The sequence below is a fragment of the Aythya fuligula genome, chromosome 7 (assembly GCF_009819795.1).
Source record: "Aythya fuligula isolate bAytFul2 chromosome 7, bAytFul2.pri, whole genome shotgun sequence".
Lineage (NCBI taxonomy): Eukaryota > Metazoa > Chordata > Aves > Anseriformes > Anatidae > Aythya > Aythya fuligula.
This window is the reverse complement of record NC_045565.1, coordinates 11,866,880-11,887,891: the sequence shown is the minus strand read 5'-3', so window position 1 is coordinate 11,887,891 and position 21,012 is coordinate 11,866,880. Positions and strand designations below refer to the sequence as shown.

At 36.7% G+C, this 21,012-nt stretch overlaps 1 protein-coding gene across 1 annotated transcript in view; it reads left to right on the top strand.

Annotated features, from left to right (window-relative positions):
- Nucleotides 1–21,012, top strand: part of RET (ret proto-oncogene) — a 90,080-nt gene that overhangs the window by 36,993 nt on the left and 32,075 nt on the right. The window contains exons 3-7 of the mRNA XM_032191143.1: nt 13,510–13,761; nt 15,418–15,711; nt 16,182–16,423; nt 18,544–18,745; nt 19,253–19,452. Of these exons, the coding sequence (XP_032047034.1) occupies nt 13,510–13,761; nt 15,418–15,711; nt 16,182–16,423; nt 18,544–18,745; nt 19,253–19,452 (1,190 nt within the window). The remainder of the gene's footprint in view (nt 1–13,509; nt 13,762–15,417; nt 15,712–16,181; nt 16,424–18,543; nt 18,746–19,252; nt 19,453–21,012) is intronic.

The window sequence follows — 21,012 nt, the reverse complement described above, 5'->3', positions numbered from 1 at the left end:
TTTGTTTGTTTGTTTGTTTGTTTGTTTTTTTTTGTTGTTCCCATAAGAATTATCTCTGGAATTCAGCTCGTTTTGAGTACAAAGATAGAGGCAACATTTTGTTTTGGACACTCCATTACATTGCAGAGATTATTTTATATTTTCTCCCTCCCTCCCTTTCTTCCTTCCTTCATTTTAATTTTATCTGCAAATAGGAACTTTTATCTGAAATTCTTAATCTGGTATTTTCTTAATCCAGCATGAGAATCCTGGGAGTTTAGTCCAGTAAAACTTTTTTGCCTGATTTCCTTTTTCTGTCACGCTGACTTTGCAAATTCCAGGAAGGTTTAGCTTCAGTCTTGAGTCCTGATCCTGTCAGCGGAGAAGATTTACCAAAGGAGGAGTACAGCCTAATGCAAGTATTTTATTGGTAGCTGTAGCATAGACAGAAATTTGAGTTATAAATTTTTGTATTTTATGATCTCTTTTTGGAATGAAGTCTAATAGTAGCTATTAATGATAAGGTATATTCTTACTTTTCTTAGTTATATCTGACTTACTCTTGCTTATACTGTGTTAGACTCCTACAACTACACACTTATTCTCAGAGAAAAAAGCATCAAGCCAGCCAGCTATTCATTCTTGCTGCAGGGAAACTATTTCACAGAAAGCATTCATGGAAAAGTCCATGTACTTGAGTCTTAGCCATCATGTAAAATCCTGTTTGTTTTGTTCATGCTCAGGTGTCTGTGTCCTTTCTTTTAAGGCACAGATAAAAGTTTCAGAGCAGACTCAACGTGCGTACTCGAATTTATATTTCTGTGGTATTTAGTTGAAGTCTGAACTTCTATTTTTGTTATGTACTGTAGTCCTTTTGCTTGTGAATGTTACTACCTTGACAGGGGAAAAGGGGAAGCAGAGGAAATGAGATCTAGTGCTGACACTTAAATTAAAAATGTGAGCTCTAGATGAAATGGTGCAATAAGCACCTTTGTAAAGGAGTTGAAAAATCTAAATGCCTTGATACATTGGGCATGGAAATACCGTGCTGAAATGAGACTTGAGTATTTCTTTGTGACTTGAGATGCCACTGGAGGTTTTTTCAGCTTCTAAAAAGAGCAGAAAAAAAAGAGAGAAAGCATTGATTTCACCATTTGAGAAAAATCTATCAAAAATATTTTTGTGTGGGGTTACACAGGGGCTAGTCAGTGAACTACTGCAGTACTTTCTTCAGCTCTGGGACTGTCACTTACACTTGGCTTTTGCAGTGAAAATGAGTGCCTATTCTGGTAGTGTTACATGTAGTTCAGAATAAATGTCAATATGAAGAGCTTTCTGTGTGCATCAGTACAACCCTGGACTCAGTTCAGACCTGTATGTAGTAGACATTGTTAGTGATTAAAGACAGTAAATGATCAGAAGTTTCCCAACAGAAATGTTGCTTCTTTCTCAGTAGTGAAACCTGTACCAAAACTGGCTGTATGATAAAGGAATGGCCATCTCTTGCTCTAACAGTGGAGGATATAAGTGTGGGGCGAAGATTTAATTTTATAGTAAAAACTATAAATGCCTATATTGAGATACCCATGAAATAAGCAAAATCAGTCTTTAATAACTAAAGGTGGGATGTATAGTGTCTGTGGTTGCTTAGCAATGTGTGCTAGTTTGGCGTGCCCAGCAGAAAAGGTCTGTGCTAAGGCCCAAAAGTTCACTTATAGGAAAACAAAGCTTTTGTGAACTCTAATAAAGACCACTGATACTCCAGGTTCACTGCTCTGTAACTGTGAATTGAGTACCAGGGTATGAGAATGTACTGTGGATTTGGAAAGTTAGGGGCACTTTCTTCTACAGCTGAACATCATTCTTGATTTCTTTTAGACTTCTCTGGTTCATTCCTATAACTTGTCATAAATACAAAGTAATTTATTTCTGTCTTAAAGCTAAGATAAGAGCTGTCTAAAAAAACCTGTCAGTGTCAAATGCTTATCATTAGTGCTATGTCAGCCTGTTTCCAAGCCTTGTCAATACAATTTCTGCTATTTTGCTGACAACACTTATGCTTTAAGACAAGAGCATAATGACTAGCTACTGTGCGGTCATGATTAAAAGTCCCCAGAGGAAAAGTTCTTCTGTTTTATTAAGCAGTGATGTTCACAGCTGGGATAGGATGTTTTCTTGTATTTTATTTTTTATTTTTTCGTTGGCAGGTGTAATAAAGCTTTTTAATTCTACTTTAGAAGCAGGTCTGTAGTGCACTTAAGAAAATATTAAAGATCAAGCGCAGATGTGTTGTAACATTATTTTACGTCATTATTTTAATTTGAAGCATATGTATATTCCTCAGATGGAAATAATGTAAGTTAAAACTGAAAACTAGCGAATTGACATCGTACCTCTTGCATTTCATTTCAAAGATCACCTAAAATATAGCAATATAAACCCAAATGGACTGTTAATTCATGACAAAACTTTAAATAAATAAATAAATAAAGCTAACAATTACACTGATATTTCACTTCCTGGTTTGAAAAATTGAATTGCAAGCTCATAGCTCCCTTGAGTGTTTGGAAAGAGAATAGCAGCTCTTAATAATAAGAGCACTTTCCTGTGAGAGGGGCACGTTCATGTCATTAGCGTTTTTTTCTGGCAAATTTTCAACAACCAGCAGCAAAAGTTTTCATTGATTGCCTCCTACTGTAAGGAGGTAATGATACTGCTGTCTCTTTCTTTCATGAGCTGCATGAATTGGAGAAAACGGGGGGTGCTAGCGGTATAAGATATGGATAAAACACAATTCAGGCTGAGCTATTTCTCATGTCACTGTATAAGGTCTAGCAGGATAATTTTTACACATCTGTGCTAAATATAGAAAATAGCTTTTCCAATGCAACAGTGGGGAATCCAAAGTAAAAATTGATTAAAATGCAGTGAAGTCGTCCACCTTTCAGAAAATAAGAAGGTGATGCATACACCCTTTCTCTGAAAATCAGGCCCCTTTTTACCAATGTTGAGGAAGAGAAGCCACTACTGTTGATCCTTAAGAAGAGGTAGGCATTATGTAGTTATCCCAAAGCCATACTGTTACAATTTGCTCAAGTAATCCACTTGTTAATTGTTGTGATTGAGTGATGATGAGGCAAAAAAGCTATTTGTGACAAGTCTTTTGTCGTACTTACCCTATGAAGATGCTTAGGAGTAGGAAATAAATGGAGGTGTTTGTGGTCATTAGCAGCTGAATTGCACTGAAATGTCAGAAAGTGATCCCTGATGCCTTGACTCTATCTATTTATAATTGACAGGAAGGCTTGCATTCATTTTGATGGTGCAGAATCAAGTGCAGCTGGAGGAAAGGAAATGGGGAAACTTGAGATAAAATGGTAATGTAGATCAGGAGTTTGTGCATATACAAATCTTTGTCATAAATCAACAGTTATTATTATTCATTCTTTTTCGTGACTTGGGATTGTGAAAATTTACTATTTTTTTTTTATGTTTGTTAAAGAAGCAGCAGTGATCTGAATCCTTAATACAGGAAATGCACTGTGATACTGATGTCATTCTGACTAAAATAATTAATTTAAGCTTATTTGGTTTATCTTCAATGATCCTTTCGTCTTATCAAGTATGCTGAAAAATTTCTATGGATGAGATTGTCTTGAATTATTTCTATTTTTTGCACTGTTGAAATGTATTTAGTTTTTAGTACACTGTTCTCCAAGTGAGTGCTATAATATTTACTGTGCATATGAGCTCAGCATTTTTGGAGCAAATATATTAGAAAGTTAATTGGAATATAACAACAGTTTAGAGCACTTGTATGTCACTGCATTATTAATTAAGGATTTTATGGTTGAGATTTACAATTTATGTGCCATTTTTAGCACAGAACAGTGATCCATACATCACTGGTCTTCTCTAGCTTCTCATGCATCACAACCTCTGCATATATGTCATATATAAACACATTCTGGAACTCACCTAGAGAGTGCATATGGAGGGTGAATAGGAAAATTGCTCTTTATTTGAAAATCGTAAATAAAACAGCAGACTGATTCCACCTTCTTATCTTGGCATTTCTTATAATATGACGTAGAATAATTCCATGTGCAAGAAACATGAGCACCACGAATGAACCTGGGATGTGTTGGGTCTTCGGGGTTCATTGAAAGTAGTAAAAGCAAAGAAAATGACAAAAAAGGAAACGGTGGACCCACATATCGGTTCTTGCAGAATCTGTCTTTGATGGAGCTGAGAGTGTGATGGCATTGCAGCACTTACTCTCAGTTTTGCCTTTCTTCTTGATAATCTCAAGAGAAATATATCTATATGCTACAGAAAAGAGAGATCCATTTAAAATGAAGAACTTTTGATTGCTTGTAAGGTCTCTTATTTGCATGTCCTGAGTGGTGCTAGCTTGGCCACTAGTTCTAGCCACTTCCTGCTCTAGGGAGAGTAAGTTACGAACCATTACTGTTCCAACACATGGGTTTTAAGACAACGACAGCAACAAAAAACAAACAACAGTACTTAGTGTTGTACAAGATTGTTTCTGGTGACAAGGAAGAACTTGAAGTAATCTCAGTAGAGATGCCTCCTTGTTTCTGATGCTTGAAACCTTTATATACCTGCCAAGACTGAGACACTTTTAAAAAATATTTCTCTTCTTAGTGTTATTTTCCTTCAGAGATTCACACCAAATAAGGTGCTATTCAGTTACAAAACTGGTTTGCATTATTTCATGCGAAAAAGAAAAATCATTTCTTAAAATATTTTAAAATAGCTTTCCATATTTAAGTTAGGAAAGGCTATATAGATTTTGCATGGGGATACAGTTTGAACCTATTGATAATCCTGTTTCTTTTATTGTTTGTATAATTATTAGACACTTAGAATAACTGCTACTTCAGGATCAGGTAATACAAGAAATAATGTCTCGACATTATGGATTTGTGGATCAATATTTCTTTTATGTTTACAATTGTAAGCTTTATGATCCCGCAGATGACTGCTGAGCTGTATGGAAAGCCTTTTATAAGGACACTGTAGTGTAACTGTTTTTTCCTTTTGCATCCATGTATATTAACAGACTGAGACACCTCTAGGTAGTCCTGCAAATTGTTCTAGCTGAATAATTAAAAAAAAAAAAAAAAAAAAAAAAAAAACGTGGCTGAAAATACAGCTCTGTGTACTTGTGTATATTTTCACAAATTCAGAATCCAAAAAATATTTTCTTTAGGATCTTAGTATAATCTTGATACACATATATCTATGTATGTATGCATATACAATCTACCTTCACAGGCATTAAGTGAATATTTTTACCTGTCACCTTCTGTAAGCAAAGCCAAACAAAGCCCCAAGTTTTGCAGCTTTTAGCATGGGAAGTCTTCATAAGATCTTCCTTGCAGTGCTCTTGAACTCAGGATTAGTTGACGAAGTAAAATACAGAGAAGTCATTGGATGTCCAAATGTATGTAACAAGACAAATTGTGCCCATACAGAACTGAAATGAAATGGTATAAAAATAAAAGTCATCTTCATTTTTATACTCTCCTTGTAAATGCATCCCAATGGAAATAAATTCTATTAACCATTTATTAATGTAACTGATGCTGCAATACAGTCATCAGTTTTCTTGTCTTATATTTCAGCTTTATACACATGCTGAGCCAAATTATATCCAGTTATTCTCAAGCAATTAAGCCACATTAAAAAAAGCATTATTATTTAATCACATAATAATGAGGAATGACAGAATCAGGATCTGAAGAATTTGCAAGAACCCTGCAATCCCTTACATAAGCTTTTTGTGCATGTTTGTTTCTATAAAGAATGGTTTAAGTTTTAGTATCACTGGTGTTTAGATCAATGCAGCATCAAAAATGTGCCTGCTTACTAAAGTAAATAATAACAAACCACAAGAAAGCAAGAGAAAATAAGCTTTTTTGTTTGCTTTTTTTTTTTTTTTTGTGCTTATAGAAGCTGAAAAATGACTTTCTAAAGCTTACCTTGAAATACAGATTCTGACAAGAAAGTGTAGGCCCGGGTTTGACCTCAGTCTGAAGTGGACATCAGAGAGAACTTGTAGAACTTCAGAGAGTCACAGTCCTACTTTTTGAAAAATACACATTTGTCAGTCTTGGATTGAAGCAAAAATCAAAATCTTGACAATTCTCAGAAATTCCATTGGAATAGTTTTCTTTATGACAAATTTAGGGTCAGCCTTTTAGCCTTTTGTCGTGACCTTTTAAAATTTATATTTAAAATATCTGATGCTGTAAGAAACCATTCTTGTCAGATAGATCTCTTGGCTTTTGGCAGATTTATCTTATTAATGTCTTGTATAATTCTCATTTTTCCTTATTGGTAGGTTAATACAGTGGTCAACTGAGGTTTTCTATCTGATATTTGTAATTTCTCTGTTTTCAATTCAAAAACCAGGTTTGTTTTCAGTATGAGCATGGGAATCTGGTGAGGAAAATCACCCGGGAGGCAATTAACTTAGAGCAGACCAGTTTTTCAGGTCTGGAATATATTCTGGTTAAGTATTGTTTCTGTTTGCCATCACTTTGCAAGGACCTGCTCCCTCTGGAGGTATCATATTCTGGAAAACACATGTATTCCACTGATACTGCTGCCATTTAAATTTGTTCTGTCCTTCTGTAGCAAATGTGCTACGAATAAATGCACACAACAGGTGAAACAGCAATTACACAGCTCTGTAAAATTTGAATGTACTTTCAGAATATTGTGTGTGAAGCTCTACAGCAATCCTTACCCAGTCCACTCTAACCTAGGATCCGGAAGAGCAGCTTTCCAAAGCAGGAATTCATTTCATTTTCACTTTAAAACAGTTTCCTGTGTTCACTGGTTCACATCACATCTGTTACAATTTCTGTAATGATTAGCTTAAAATAACGTACCTAAAAATAAATAACGTCATGCTGCTGAGCTGCATTAATGGTTTGTTAGTTAATTAGGTGTTTGTCAGTTATCCCATTTGTCATTGTTTTGGTGACTCTCGAATGTGTTGCGATTTATACTGATGCCAGTAACGCTGCAGCCTCAACTCAGTGAAGCAAGGGCAGAATTTGACTGTACTTCTCTGTGTAATACCAGGCAAATATTTTAATAATTGTATTTGTGCAAAATAGTCTCCCTTCAGTGGTGGCTGCACACCTGGCAGGGTTGGGGGGCTCACCCTGACATGTGGCTCCACAGGCACATGGAGGGTTTGCAGCAGCCTGCGGTCCTCCCCACTGCTGCTGTGTCCCCTTCCGGCTCTGAGGAGACCAGCGAGCAAGTAGCAGTGCATGCACTGAGCTCTTCCCCACGTGCTTCAGTTTCTGGCGCTGAGACTCTAACCCTGGCTTAAGAAAGGAAGCTGTTAGCTCATGCTCTGGCATGAGCTGCAGATGTTAGCTGAGCTCCTGAGATGCTCCTTGGCTGTTCCCTCTCAGAGGTGCTTTTTAGGGTGTTTTGTTTTATTATTTATTATTATTTATTAACAAAGCATTGTTATGTTTTGCCCTGGTGAATATTTTCTCTGAGCAGTTACCTCTGGTGATGTGTTGCCCAGTCTATTGGAAATAGTTCTTCGCCTGTGATTAGCTTTTAAGTGAGTCCCAGTGCAGTGATGGATAGTGCAGCGAGGAGTTACTCATTTAAAACCCTGCTGCTGAACTGGAGGAAAGGTTGGAGCGATTCCCTGCATAAAGGTGGAGATTGTTCTCTCTGTTAAACCATCTCTGGCTGAAGAGCCATTCATCTAAATGCTGGTGAGGGCATTTTTATTTGTGTGGGATTGATCAGCCTTCATTAAATGGCACGTAGTGTCCTGAATACTTTGCCCAGGATATGTAGTCCACACAGTGTTGTTTTTAGCCATTTTGTTTCATACTATCCTTCCATTCAGTGATAGTGCTTTTTTCTAAATGACTGACTTTTTGGATTATAAAGGGTGAGTTTACTACTTAATTCTGTAGGGGTTGGAATGGTGTTAAGTGGGTGAATCCTTTAATTTAAAATGTACAAGTGCATTGCTGCTCTTGTTCTCTGATGTATCAAACATTGGGTATATTAATACTAGTAACGGAACATAATGGCTACTCATCAAAAGTAAAGGTAATTATTTCAGGAACACAAAACTAACCTTCCAGATAATTACTTGTTGAAATCTGATGCTGTGCAACAAATGGGGGATTATTAGCAGCAGACTCCTATGTTCATCTTTTACATCATTATCTCCTATACGTTACAATGATAGGGCTATCATTACGTTGAAACGTACGTTTTTTCTTTGACATGCATGTCAGTTTTCGATGAGGGATTTTGATTGCATGAGGTCTGTTCCATTCTTAATAAATTGTCATGTTGTCCTCCAAAATGCTGGGGAACTCTGACTAAACTTTGTCAAGACACATATTGTATAGGTGTCTGTTACTTGCTGAGTGAAAACCAACCCTCATTCTATTTCCACTTTGCTGATTTGCTTTTTTCATTATATTTTCTTAAGGACAAAAACTAGTGCTTGTGTTCTAAGTGCCTGTTAATCCAGCAGACACTGAGATTGTGAAGGTTTTCATTCAGTAGAAAACATACAAGCATCCACATGGACTTGAGATGGTTTTTCAGTTGCCAAAGTATGTCCTTTCCCAGAGCAAAGCTTGTAACTGGGATAATTCACTTCAAAACAAGCTATCCAAGGTTAGCAGTTTTACCTTGAAATATGGTTGCAAACATTGTTTGGGAGATTTTCACACTGAAGTCTTCCTATTTACTAATAAATAAGCTTTATGCCTCCTCGTTTTGTGACTAAATTGTTTTTCCTCCTCATGGTTGATAATAGTGTAACGTTGCTATATAGTGTTCATAGTTTTCATCAAGAGTTGTCTACCAGTGCTACTCATGTCTGCAGTGGGAGGCATAAAAAATTTAAAAAATATGCAAAGCTTTCTACAACAGATTTTGTACAAAACAAAACAAGAAAAATAACAACAAACAAACAAAACACACACACACAAAAAATAAACAACATAATTTGTTTCCAAAAAGACATTATTGACCTAATCATTTGTGATTGGAAAAAAAGCTACATGAAAAATTGCCTTATTTCAAAATTTCAAGAGCTCTGTTTACATCAAGGCTTCAATGTATATATAATCAGATTTCTCCACTCTTATTTTTATCTGCTTTCTCTCCTTGAACTGCAAAAATGCTGTCATAACTCTATCTATTTCCTGTAGGAGCTATTAGTCAGTAGCATTACATCCGCTTAAACACGATCACTTTTCTCATCTCTATGTTACTGATATGCTATTATCATTTTATATTGCTCATCTATCAGTGATTGCTGTGTTTTCTGCACTGATTGCAGAACAGAGGCCAGATGCAGAATTATGTTAGCAAAAATATTCAGACATGCTGAAATATTCCAATAATTCTCTCTTTCTTCTATGCATAGCATGTTAATCATATATGTTACACAGCAAAACCTACCCATGGTGTATTTCAAGGTTATGATGTGAACTGTTTCTCTGCTTTTAATTCTTAAGCAAAAGCACTTTAACCATCAGTTTTGAGCTTAACCATCTAAATTCACATTTGTTTAAATGGCAGATTCAATAAAAATTCCATCTGGCTTCCATAGGAAGCTTGCGGAAATTCTTCAGAATCGATTTCTTCTCAGGACACAATGTACTGGGGCCAGGATCAGAACCTCTTCCTCCTGTAGTGTATTTACCAGATGGCAAGTTTATTGGATCTGGTTTTAACTTGCTAGATCTTAAAGGAATGAACACCACTCAGAGAAGTGGGTGCTATATTTCAGCTTCAAAAGTCTCTTTCAAAATCACCCCCCCAAAATTTATATGCAGAGCGTGGTTGGGACCTGGGCAGTCTGTCGCATACCTCTCATCTTTTCAGTGCTTGAAATGAAATTAGAAAGTGGCACAAACCGCTTCACAAAATCCCAGTAATTTAAAGATCAGCAGCGTTGGATGTATACAATAACAGTAACATGGCTAAATCAAATTTGTAACTTCCTTATTTCATATATTTTTTAAGCATCCGAGTTTCTACACTGCTGTAAAATGTTTTCACTTGAATTACCTTTTCTCAGAGTAAAACATGATAGTATTTAAGATCCACTGATGTCACTTAAAACTATCCTAAGGTCTTGTCCTGAATGTAGAAACGTGCTCTGTACTAAAAACTAGCACTTCTGATAGAATTCCATTTCTTCAGCTTTCAGGTTTGAATCAGGGAGAAAAAAAAAATCATGCTTCTACTTAGCAAGGGGGCAGCAAGTTTCTTAAAGTGTTTTTTATATTTTTGGAAAAAAAAAAAAAAGTCAATTTAATAATGGATGCAAATTTTAAATTATTTTATGACAGAATTCTTTCTTTTCAGAATACAAAGCACTGCTTTGCATTTCTGTTACCTGCAGAGAAATCAGATTTTTATGTTACAGGATTTTTTCCCTGTTTTTCTGAGAACGGAGATGACTGATCCTGTGAACACACACCAAAGAATTTCAAGGAGTCTGCAGCATAAATACTTTCCTTTTTTTTTTTTTTTTTGTCAGTTCCAAGGAGTCAGGATGCTAATGTGTACTTGCATACAAAGTTTTAGACGTTTAAGTCTGTAATAATTATTAAGGTACTTTAAGTTAAACATGACTGTGTACACTGGCATGTAGTGTAGAGCCAGATTTGAAGAGCAAAGCCAGCAGTGCCAACAACCTGATGCTTACATTGTCAATGTTGCAGAGGTTTTTACGTTGGACCAGCCCTCATCTGGCTCCAGCGGCTGAATGTGGCTGGAGGAATCAAGTTCAGGTGCTCCAAGATGGTTCTGTGAGAAGAGCCAGAGCCATGTGAGCAGGGTCTTTTCTGGGATTCACTTCAAAAGTTTCAGTGTGATCCAAATGCTTGCTCCAGTGTAACTGTTCTCTATTATGTGCACTAGTGGTTGCAGGACTCTGCATGCACACATCTTGGTGAAGGCTCTTTACCTGCTATTAAGTCTACATTTAGTGTATAGACAGACAGTCAAGATTACTGTATCTGTGTGCTTGTACAGATTAACACGCTCCTTTAAGGTGAAGAAATAATTACTACTGTTTTTCCTTTTTTTTGATGCAGTTTCACACTTCATGGATCAATACTGCTTACATATACTCTCCTTTCTGTATATTCCTGTGCTAGTCTTTGCACCACGTGATGTTTGTGATACACCTTCCTCATTCACATGAGAATTCTTCACCTCAGTTGTAGAAATAAGGGAATAAAATTCTTCATCTTGTTGCTAATTCTTTATAAGACTATAATTGTATAAATTTTCATAACTGTAGAATCACAATCTTATAGAAAATACCTCAAGGAAATCTATTCATTTGGACTGGGGCTGGTCTTGCTGTTTGGGTATCACCTTGTCCCTCTCATTAATGAACCTGTTTGTTAGGAATTTGGTGGTACAGATTGCCCATCCTTTCCGGCACCCAAGAAGACTGAGATAGACAGCAAGACTGGAAAGAGATTTGAAATATATTAAGAATGTTCAGGAATCCAACTTGCAAAAAAGGTGGTGATGGGGCCAGAATCAGAAGTAATTGTTTTCTTCCAGATAGGGGGCTTCAGGATTCACTGGTTAAACTGCTTTTCTAAAACTCTCACAAAATTATTGTTGGCTTTTCTTTGAATTAATTACTTTGGAGCAAATTCATCTACTGAATCATTTTACCACTTTATTCAAATACTGCAAAGTGTATGTAGAATGACTAATGGGGTCCTGTAAATCACATGGAGGTAATTGCATCCAGGCATACTGATGTCATGAAGCATTGCAAGGTAGAGTGGTTTCTGTGGTATTTCCAAATGAAATTAGACATCTCTCATTTGCAGTTTGTTTGTGGTCCTTTTCATTCAGCAGAATACTATATGGGTCTGATAATCATATAAAATAAGTAAGTGCTACAGCCTGATGGTGTTTTGAAGATGTTTTGGCTTTATATTCGCAGTTTTACTGCTGTGTTACCATTATTTCCATTTATATCTGGCTTGATTTTAGCTAAGATACTCTTGTATTTATACCATATGGAGATTGTTATTATTTTCATTTGTTCAGCAGATGTGTGAGCCTTTCATAGGCCTTACTAGGCCTTATCAAATCACGTTAGATGCTGCAAAATTCTGCAAAGTGCAAGTGTTCTGTTGTATGGGAGCAATTACAGGATGTCAGTGCAAACGAAGGACAAAGGTGACAGGTCCAGTATTTCAGTGCACATGAATATCACTGTGTACAGAAGATACAGGTAGGAAATCTTTGAGATTAATTCCATCATTGGCCTGCCTGTGCAACCAAAGAATATACTAGCCCTCTTTCAGCCAGCTGCAGTGGATACAGTTGTTAGTTTGTCTTTTATATTTCCAAAAATATCACCTCAACCTTGCTTATTTTTAACATAACAGAGCTTTTTTTTTTTTTTTTTTTTTTTTTAAGAATTTGGAGTAGTCCTGTTTGATGACCATTATACAATCCAGAGCTTTGTCAGGTTTTTTAGTGTTTCTGACACCTCAGTAAAGCACGCTTATGCAGTGATTTTAATGCTTATTTTTAATGACTGTGCACTTGATGTGTATCACCTATTCTACTGTGATCAGCTTTGCAAACTGTACAGTTGGAACAGAGGCATAGGAAAGGGGTGGAGAAGCCATTGCAAAGTGATCTGGTAAAATGATACTAGCTGAAGAAAAAGACATCAACGGCAGGTCAGCTGAGTCCTGCTACATGCAAACATCTATAATGTGACAGAGGACAAAAAGGGAAGAATCAGTCAGTCACATTCATTGTATTACAAATAGGTGCCCCTGTTCAGGCAAGTCAGTTCTGAGCTTTCCTATTGGTAATATGTAAGTACTTATATATAATTTCCATATTAGTTTTCTTTAAACAAGTCCTTTTTTTCTGTGGGGAAAGTATCATGCTAGCCTGTTTAGAAAGGTGCCAGAAAAGGACTTTCATGTAAGAAAGGTTTTATGTAATCTGAGGAAAGGTTTGGAAGCCACTGATACACTTCTGTGTTTTCTCTCAGCAGCAGAAGTTTTTTTACTGCATGTGTGATTTCATCAGAGGTGTTTTCCTTCTCTGAATATCATTTGTGAGATAATGGAAGAAGAGATGAGAGCTACAGATAAGAACTTAAGTAAAACCTGGCAAGCAGAACTTCATTATGTGTTCTTAAGCTGGGCTGTGCTTACAGCAAGGCAGTTTTGCTTTGAAAAAGTAGATGACGTTGTAACTTGAACATAACCACTAAAAACCTGAAGTTTATGTCTCTGGCTTGAGTGCAGCAAAAATAGACTGATTTACACCAGATGAGGATCTGTCTTTTTCTCATATTTTTTAATGCCGCTATGATCCTTAGAAAATGAAGCTTTCAATTCTTTGGAAATGTATCTCTTAAGCAAATGCTAATGAAAAAATCCTTTAACTTCGAGTAACTCTATTGTTGTGTTCCTTCCTTTGCAGCTTCCTTTGGTTTGTACTTCCCCAGGAAAGAGTACTCAGAGAACGTCTACATTGATCAGCCAGCAGGTACACCGCTCCTGCGCATCCATGCCTTGAGGGACTCACACGGAGAAGCGGCTCACTTTCATCTGTGCCAGAATCTTGTCATTTCTCGAGCAAGATCCCATGAAAATCATTGGTTTCAAATTAGAGAAAAAACAGGACTTCTCTACCTCAGCAGGAGCATAGATAGAGAAGACTTTAACATGTTGTGTAAGTACAAGACTAGCTTTCCTTGTTGAATTATCTGTTGTTAAAGGAAAGTTTGTTTGGGTCATGAGAGTTACCAATCAGCCTATGACCACTGAATTTGATAAAAGGTGTGTTTTGTTTTTTTTTTTTAAATGAGGAACCAGAACTGACAAAACCCAGAGCAAATGCAAGAAGATGCATACTAAATCAAATGCTAACCTGGGATGGATCCAGTTGCTTTCACTGCAGGTTCCAATACAGTGGGAATGTTGGACTACATCAAATCACTTTTCTGCATTTCACAGCTGCAATTAGCCCCAGCTTTACACTGAGATTTGCGATTTGTTCAGCTACTGGTGCAAATTGAGCCAATTCCACTTTGTCAGTGTTGGGTGCTTAGTGTCCAGACTGATGCAGTTAGTTTACTTCTAACTCTCATAAACAGCCCTCAAAGTCTTGTAACTTGGATTCACAAAGTTAATTTGCATGTAACACTAAATAGTTCTCGGAAGAAGTAGTTATGTGTACCTCTCTTTCTCTGGAGATCTGGTTTAGTTAAAGAAGCTTATTATTGAACTACAGAAATGAGTTATCCTAGGTTTTTCCTTTTCTTTTATGTTCTAGCAGTAAATTGGTTTTGGTGATTTTAATCTATGAGGAAATTAGATATCATTAGATGGTGGAGGAGGAAATGGGTGAGGAGCTAATGGCCAACTGCTGTGATCACTTGCAGAAATTCTGCTGTTGGAGAGTCTGTACAAACTGTCGAGTTTAAGGGCCATATATCAACACTACCCTTTGATTTGGGTGCCTTGATGTTTAAATGTTCAACTTCAGGCACTTACTGTTTTTATTTTTTTCATGCTTATTGCTTATTATCTCACCCATTTGCACTGCATTTTTGGTACTTGGTGTTTGTGAATACCAGATAGCTGTTTGTAACTGAGCAAGGGAAGAATAGCTATCCAGAACTTGAGCGTCTTGGGGTTTCTTGTTTTGTTCACATCATAGTGACCTATAAAAATCTTCAAGTGAATTAGCTCTGTCACAGATACTATCATTCTGTCTGTAGTCAAACACTGGTAATCAAAATAATTAAGGCTTAAGGGTGTGTTTGTAGATGTCATGGGTTTATTTTAATGTCAGTTATCTTTTGACCAGCTCTTTCTGTTCCAGAATGATGAAGCAGATTGTCCTCTAAACATAAACAAATTGATCCATATCCTCAACTGGTATAAATTCACAAAACACTGTTATTTAAATGACAGTTAGTAGTTGTGCGTCTGTCCTCAATATTTGTTACCATTTTGCACACTCTTTTTCCCTATTGCAACCCCACTCTGCTCTGGTCCCTTTGAAAACAGCTCTGTCATAAAGCTGATTACTAGTAGTGGCTTACTGTATGTCAGTGTCTTACACAGGCAAAACCACTGATACAAATCAATGATGTTCTATATAATAAAATGAGTAGTAACACCTATAGATTTTTTGCTTTCTAGAGTTATTAGGATTAAAATTTAAGGTTGTTGAACCAGCAGATTATATATTCAAGACTTTTTCAGTTACATAATAGAACTATGCAGTTGTTTGTGGAATAATGGGCTAGAACATTAAAAAATGTAAAAGAAACAGCTTGTCATCCATAAAATATTTCTTTTGGTGTGTTTTTTTCTGAAGCTGTAGGAAACTGGATGACATTATCAAAAGTGATGCTGTATGTCTTCCTTTCATCCCACCCTTTCCAAGAGAAGGAATGTGACTCTGCTACTCGTACGACAGTTGTCCTCTCCTTGATCAATGCTACTGCACCAGCTTGTAGTTCACTGACAGCAAGACAGCTTTGCTTCACGGAAATGGATCTTTCCTTTCACATCAAGGAGAATAAACCACCTGGCACATTTCATCAGCTCCAGTTACCCTCAGTTCATCATCTGTGTCAGAATCTCAGCATTTCCTACAAACTGCTGGCAGGTAAAACTGGAACTGAATCTTTCGGGTCCCAGCAATAAAGGCAAACAGCTGCACTGTTAAGATATCTCTTGTAGTAGATCGGCTACGTTGATTCTCTAAAGGAAATTCCCTTGCAAATGTGATCTGAGCCTGAGGATTTTGCCTTTGAATTATACAGAAAGGATGGGAAGGAGGACTGTCTCTTTCCCTAAGGAAAAGATTGGTTTTAGAAGTTTTCACGTGGCAAGAGCAGATCTGGAATATGCTGAGCTTTAAATTGTGCTTCTTCTAAAGTGTAGGATCTTCTGTGTTTTCTGTCTACCCTAATATAGCCCCACAACTTTCTTCTGTTTCACTTCTGACTCTGCCTTTTATCATGCAGTCAAAATGTCCGAATAGATTACTGGAATGTAAAAGAATATTACAGAAGAAAACAGAGTCCTATAATAGGAAGTGATTGTCCCCGTTTATACTGTGGCTATGTTTTTCAGCTGAAGGTATGCCCTTTCGATACAATGAGAACACGACCGGCGTGAGCGTGACACAGCGCCTAGATCGAGAAGAGAGAGAGAGATATGAGCTGATTGCCAAATGTACCGTGAGAGAGGGCTTCAGGGAAATGCAGGTTGAGGTGCCTTTCCTGGTAAATGTGTTAGATGAAGATGACTCTCCTCCCTTCCTTCCTAATGGCACTGATACTGCAGATGCTGTCGTGGAGTTCAACAGAAAAGAGGTAATATTCTCCTTGATCTGGTCTCTGAAGAAGGAGCACAGTGGTTGTAGGTGGGGTTATTGGCGTCAAGCACATGGTCACACCATGCTCTTCAGAGCTGTGATTGTAAAATGGTGATGCTGAAGAATTCTTCCACACCTCCCTTCTTATATCTTATTCAGACTCCAAAATAACAACAATTTGGGTCAGGAAGGAACAATGTAAACAAATGTGAGCAATTTGTGAGGTCAGGATGGGTCATTGCCAAGACTGTGGTTGGGCTTATTGTATATTTCCATATAGAGCTCTACACTGTATTTGTTACAGGGTAATTTCCCCCAAGAGACTGAAACTGAGTTTGTTAGAAAAGGTGCATGTGAGAATCCTTATCAGATATAAGAAACACATTCAGAACAGCTACTAGGGTGCTGTACCAGTGTTAAGAAGTGAGGAGAAGTGCTCATCTTCTGCAGTGTTGATTCCGTCCCTGCAGACAAACTTCACACTTGCAAAGGTGATAACGTTTCCAGTTTTAGGCTGTTAAAAGAGAGCGCCAGGATCTTGCTTTAATGGTCCCGTCCCAATTCTCTTGTACTGTGCCAAGGTGACCTTTCAAATGGACTGAATCCCTGGATGTTTTTGTGTGTGCCTCTGTACAAATACACACATTGCTTCAGTAGAGAAGAGTACAAGTGGGCTTTTGGCTCTTCCAGTCGGAAAACTTAATACATCAGTGATATAGATAAGGCACTTATTTATGGCCCTAAATGATGCATCTGTCATGACAGGACTTCTGTTTCAGAACAGCAACCTTATTTTTTTTTTTTGCAGTCAAATTTCCCTTCAAAGTATGTTTTGCTCATGCTTGTGTCTGGAAGGGAAAGAGTGATTTGGGGAGTTTGCTGCCACCTCCAGACTACAGAAAGCATTGACAACTACCACGTTTGCCTGGACATAATGCAATTTTCACGTTTTTGGAAGAATTCTACATTTGTTTCACTTAGATCTGGATGAAAAAGGGGAAGGTCTCATAAAGTTGTGTTATAAATTGAAATACTGTCTTTGAAATTATGTGCCTGCAAAATGCTCAGAATGTGGTTTCACTGTGAGTTTGTAGTAGAAAGAAAACTATTCTATTTGGAAATTGTCAATCTTTTCTAGCAACTAAATGAGCTTGAAATAACAGCATTACAAATGAAGAATTTTAAAAGACGTGTGCATTCAGTGATCGAGTAGGAAACAGCAATCTAGTAAGCTAAGCAGAAGGCAGACAATTCAGGCCACTTGTCATTTCAAGTGAAGCTTGACCTGCGTGAATGAATTTCCTTGTCATTTAAGTACCCGTGTTACTTACCTGCTTATTTAGTAGTTTTGTAGAATAACATTGATTTTTGAATGTACTATATTTATAATGTCTGTAATATAGTACATTCAAAAACACAAGTCAAGAGCTGTGCACTCATTTCCTGCCTCAAAAGTTTGGGATTGTATTTGGATTAGATTACAATATAATGATGTACTCTGTGTGCATGTGTGTATAAATAGTATATATATAGTATATACATAGTGTGTATATATAGTATATACATAGTGTGATATACACCCAAAAAATATAAAAATTAATACATGTTAAATATATTAAGACTGTAAATATATTTCATATAATATGTTATGAATCTGTAAATATATAAATATTTTTGCATATTGTATATGTAAATATATATTTTTAAAAGTGATTGAGTACTCTAGCTGAACAACTGGGGACAGTCTAGTTTGAGGTTTTCTTTTGGCTCCTCACTAATTTATCTGAGTGTCAAACTTCAAACTGAGGTGGAGATTGCTGTGACAATAACATGAAGGCCAGATAAACTATCCCATCCTGGGTCCTGAAAGTGACTGTGAACACTAACCTGGCTTAATAAAGTGCTTCTACATATTTTCTGGTAAAACCAAAAACAAACAAACAAAACCAAACAAGTGTGAAATATTGGTATCCTGAATTTAAAATTGATTTGAATAAAAGTGGGCCTAAGTGAAAGTTAAAAATTTTTATATGACCAGTATTTTAATCTCCAAAGCACATGTCAAGGGAAGAAAGCTTTCAAGGTCAGTCAGCAATGTCATTTATGATTTCCTTCCAGGGAACTGTCCTTGCAACACTAACTGTATGTGATGCAGACACCACACCTATTTATCCTCTTGAAAGCAGCAGAAAGAAATACACAGGAACCATCATTACTGATGATCCATGGATAAATGAAACATTTCGGGTAGAGCACATTTTTGATGAAATCCACTTCAGCCCAAATGGCAGCCAAGTGAGGGGAACTCAACACGAGTACAGTAAGGTCTCTTTCTTCAAATAAAGAAGTTGTTTGTTAATGATTGACAGTTGTTATTTAACTTTTTCAAGTATTCTGTAAATTTTACCCAAAGAAAGCCGATAAATTTCAAATTAAGCAAAGCACTGAGGTTTTAAGCATGTACTGAAAAAATGGTGTATTTCTGGGATAGGGATTATATGTTCATTGTACAGATAGGTGAGAGGTTTTGATTAAGCCATGGTTGGATTCTCAACATGGTCATTAGTGTGGAAGATCACCTTTTCAGTACCTCTTCAAACATCTTGTATAGCACAGCATAAATCCACGGAACTGCATTTTCTTTCTTTTTTTTTTTTTTTTTTTAAATCCTTATTGTTTTATTTCCATTCATTTCCTATTAGGAGTAACTTTGATATATATAACCGGGGAGGGGGGGGGGAGATAAGGGGGAGGTGTACAGTATCAAAAAATACATTCTCAGATTCCCAGATTTTGGTTTATAATAGACTGATCTTATCTTTTATAGAACTGGTGCTGAATAAAAGTATTTCAGTCACAGAGCATCGTTCTTTCCAGCTGGATGTTTTGGTGAACGACACAGAATTTCATGGCCCAGAAAGATCAGTGATGCTTCATTTCAATGTCTCCATCCTCCCTGTCAGCATTCAGTTTCCAAACACAACGTACCAGTTCACAGTGAACAGAAATGCTGAACGCTTTGCACAAGTAAGAACTGCTTTAATTATACTTTCACTCTGTTAGAGTCAGAGATAGTAGATAGATCACTAGTAGGTGAGATGCAGGAAATCTAGGCTCTATTTCTCGATTCCAACTCCCATTTGTATGCAGGTAAAGTTTAGCTATCTGTGTTTCATGGTACACTATGAAATTACATATTAGATTATGAAATGTGAAATTCTAAAACTGTTTCTGGCTTTTCCCTACTGATTTAGCTGCATACTGGCATAGTTGTTGCTACTATTTCATTCCTAATTATTTATTTTCTGCAGTTACATGGTTATTTCTGCTTGCTTTTGTGGAACAGCTGAGCTGTTCTCTACATTTTTTTGCAATGCGCATAGCTTTCAGGAACTCTTCAAGAATTGACATGCAAATGTGTTCTGCGATGGGCATATGGTTAAAGCATTGTTTGTAGCTGTTTTATGTGATGACAAGATAATTTGCTGGATGTGGCCACAGTGTAGTAGTCGAGTAGACTGGACACTAGCTCTCACCATATAATAGCAGAATAGAGGACATACGTGAAAATATTAATTGACAGAAATAGAGACTTGTATTATCATCAGAGGTACTGGCAGCCATTAGCGTCTTAGGCATAAATAAGTGGGAAAATGTCAACAGCAAAAAAGTGCTTTGTCCCAGTTATTGAGTCCCAGCTCAATAGCTATATTCTAGCATTTTTAATGGCTTTTCTCTAGATAATAGCTAGTTAGTAATTAATGTGCTTCCTAATTTAACCCTCATTTTAGTTTAATCACTACCACTGCCATTAATAATGCCTTCCAGAAACACCTTCTAACAGGTTGACATTAATCAGGTGAAAATTGCAATGTAATTCCTGTGGAACATGTACATTAATAAGGAACTAGTTCAATATAATTAATTTTATGAAAGTGAATATTAAAAACATCAATGATGAGCTGTTTTGAGGGAGCTCTTGAGAAGTATATCTTACTACTAAATAAAGCTGTAATACCACTGCTGTATTTGCAACAGAGAGAAGGATTGAGACTAAAATATGATAATCCTAATTGCAGAGAAAACCAATTCATTAGAAGTCTCCTAAGGAAGAACTCACTTTTACTCATCCTGAAGCCTCTGGCTAGTTGTAAAAAGAAGGAAAAAGGATAGTTGTGTATAAATCATGTTTTTATATTTAATCTGATGAAATGCACTATGGTCTGGTAGCTCTTGAGAGTGCAGAATAGGCCTTACATGACCAATAAAAATACTGCTTATTCAAGAGAGATTTTACCCACAGTCTACAATGAATAGTCTAAATATGAGAAAGCCTCTGAGTGATCACATAGTGGGCTCCTTATGAAAACAACTGCTTTATGACACTTTGTGATTCCTTGTTGCTGCAACTTCTAAATTTGCAGTCTTTTAAAAATTTCAGAACACATACTGTGCTTTTTGCACAGATCACAACAACTGTGATGTTAGGAGGGGTTAGTTGCTTGTTTGTAGCACTAGATTGTGAAAGATTTATTCTCACTGATGTAGAAAACAGTTGCAAGGAGATAAGGTGAGAGCAGTGGTTTT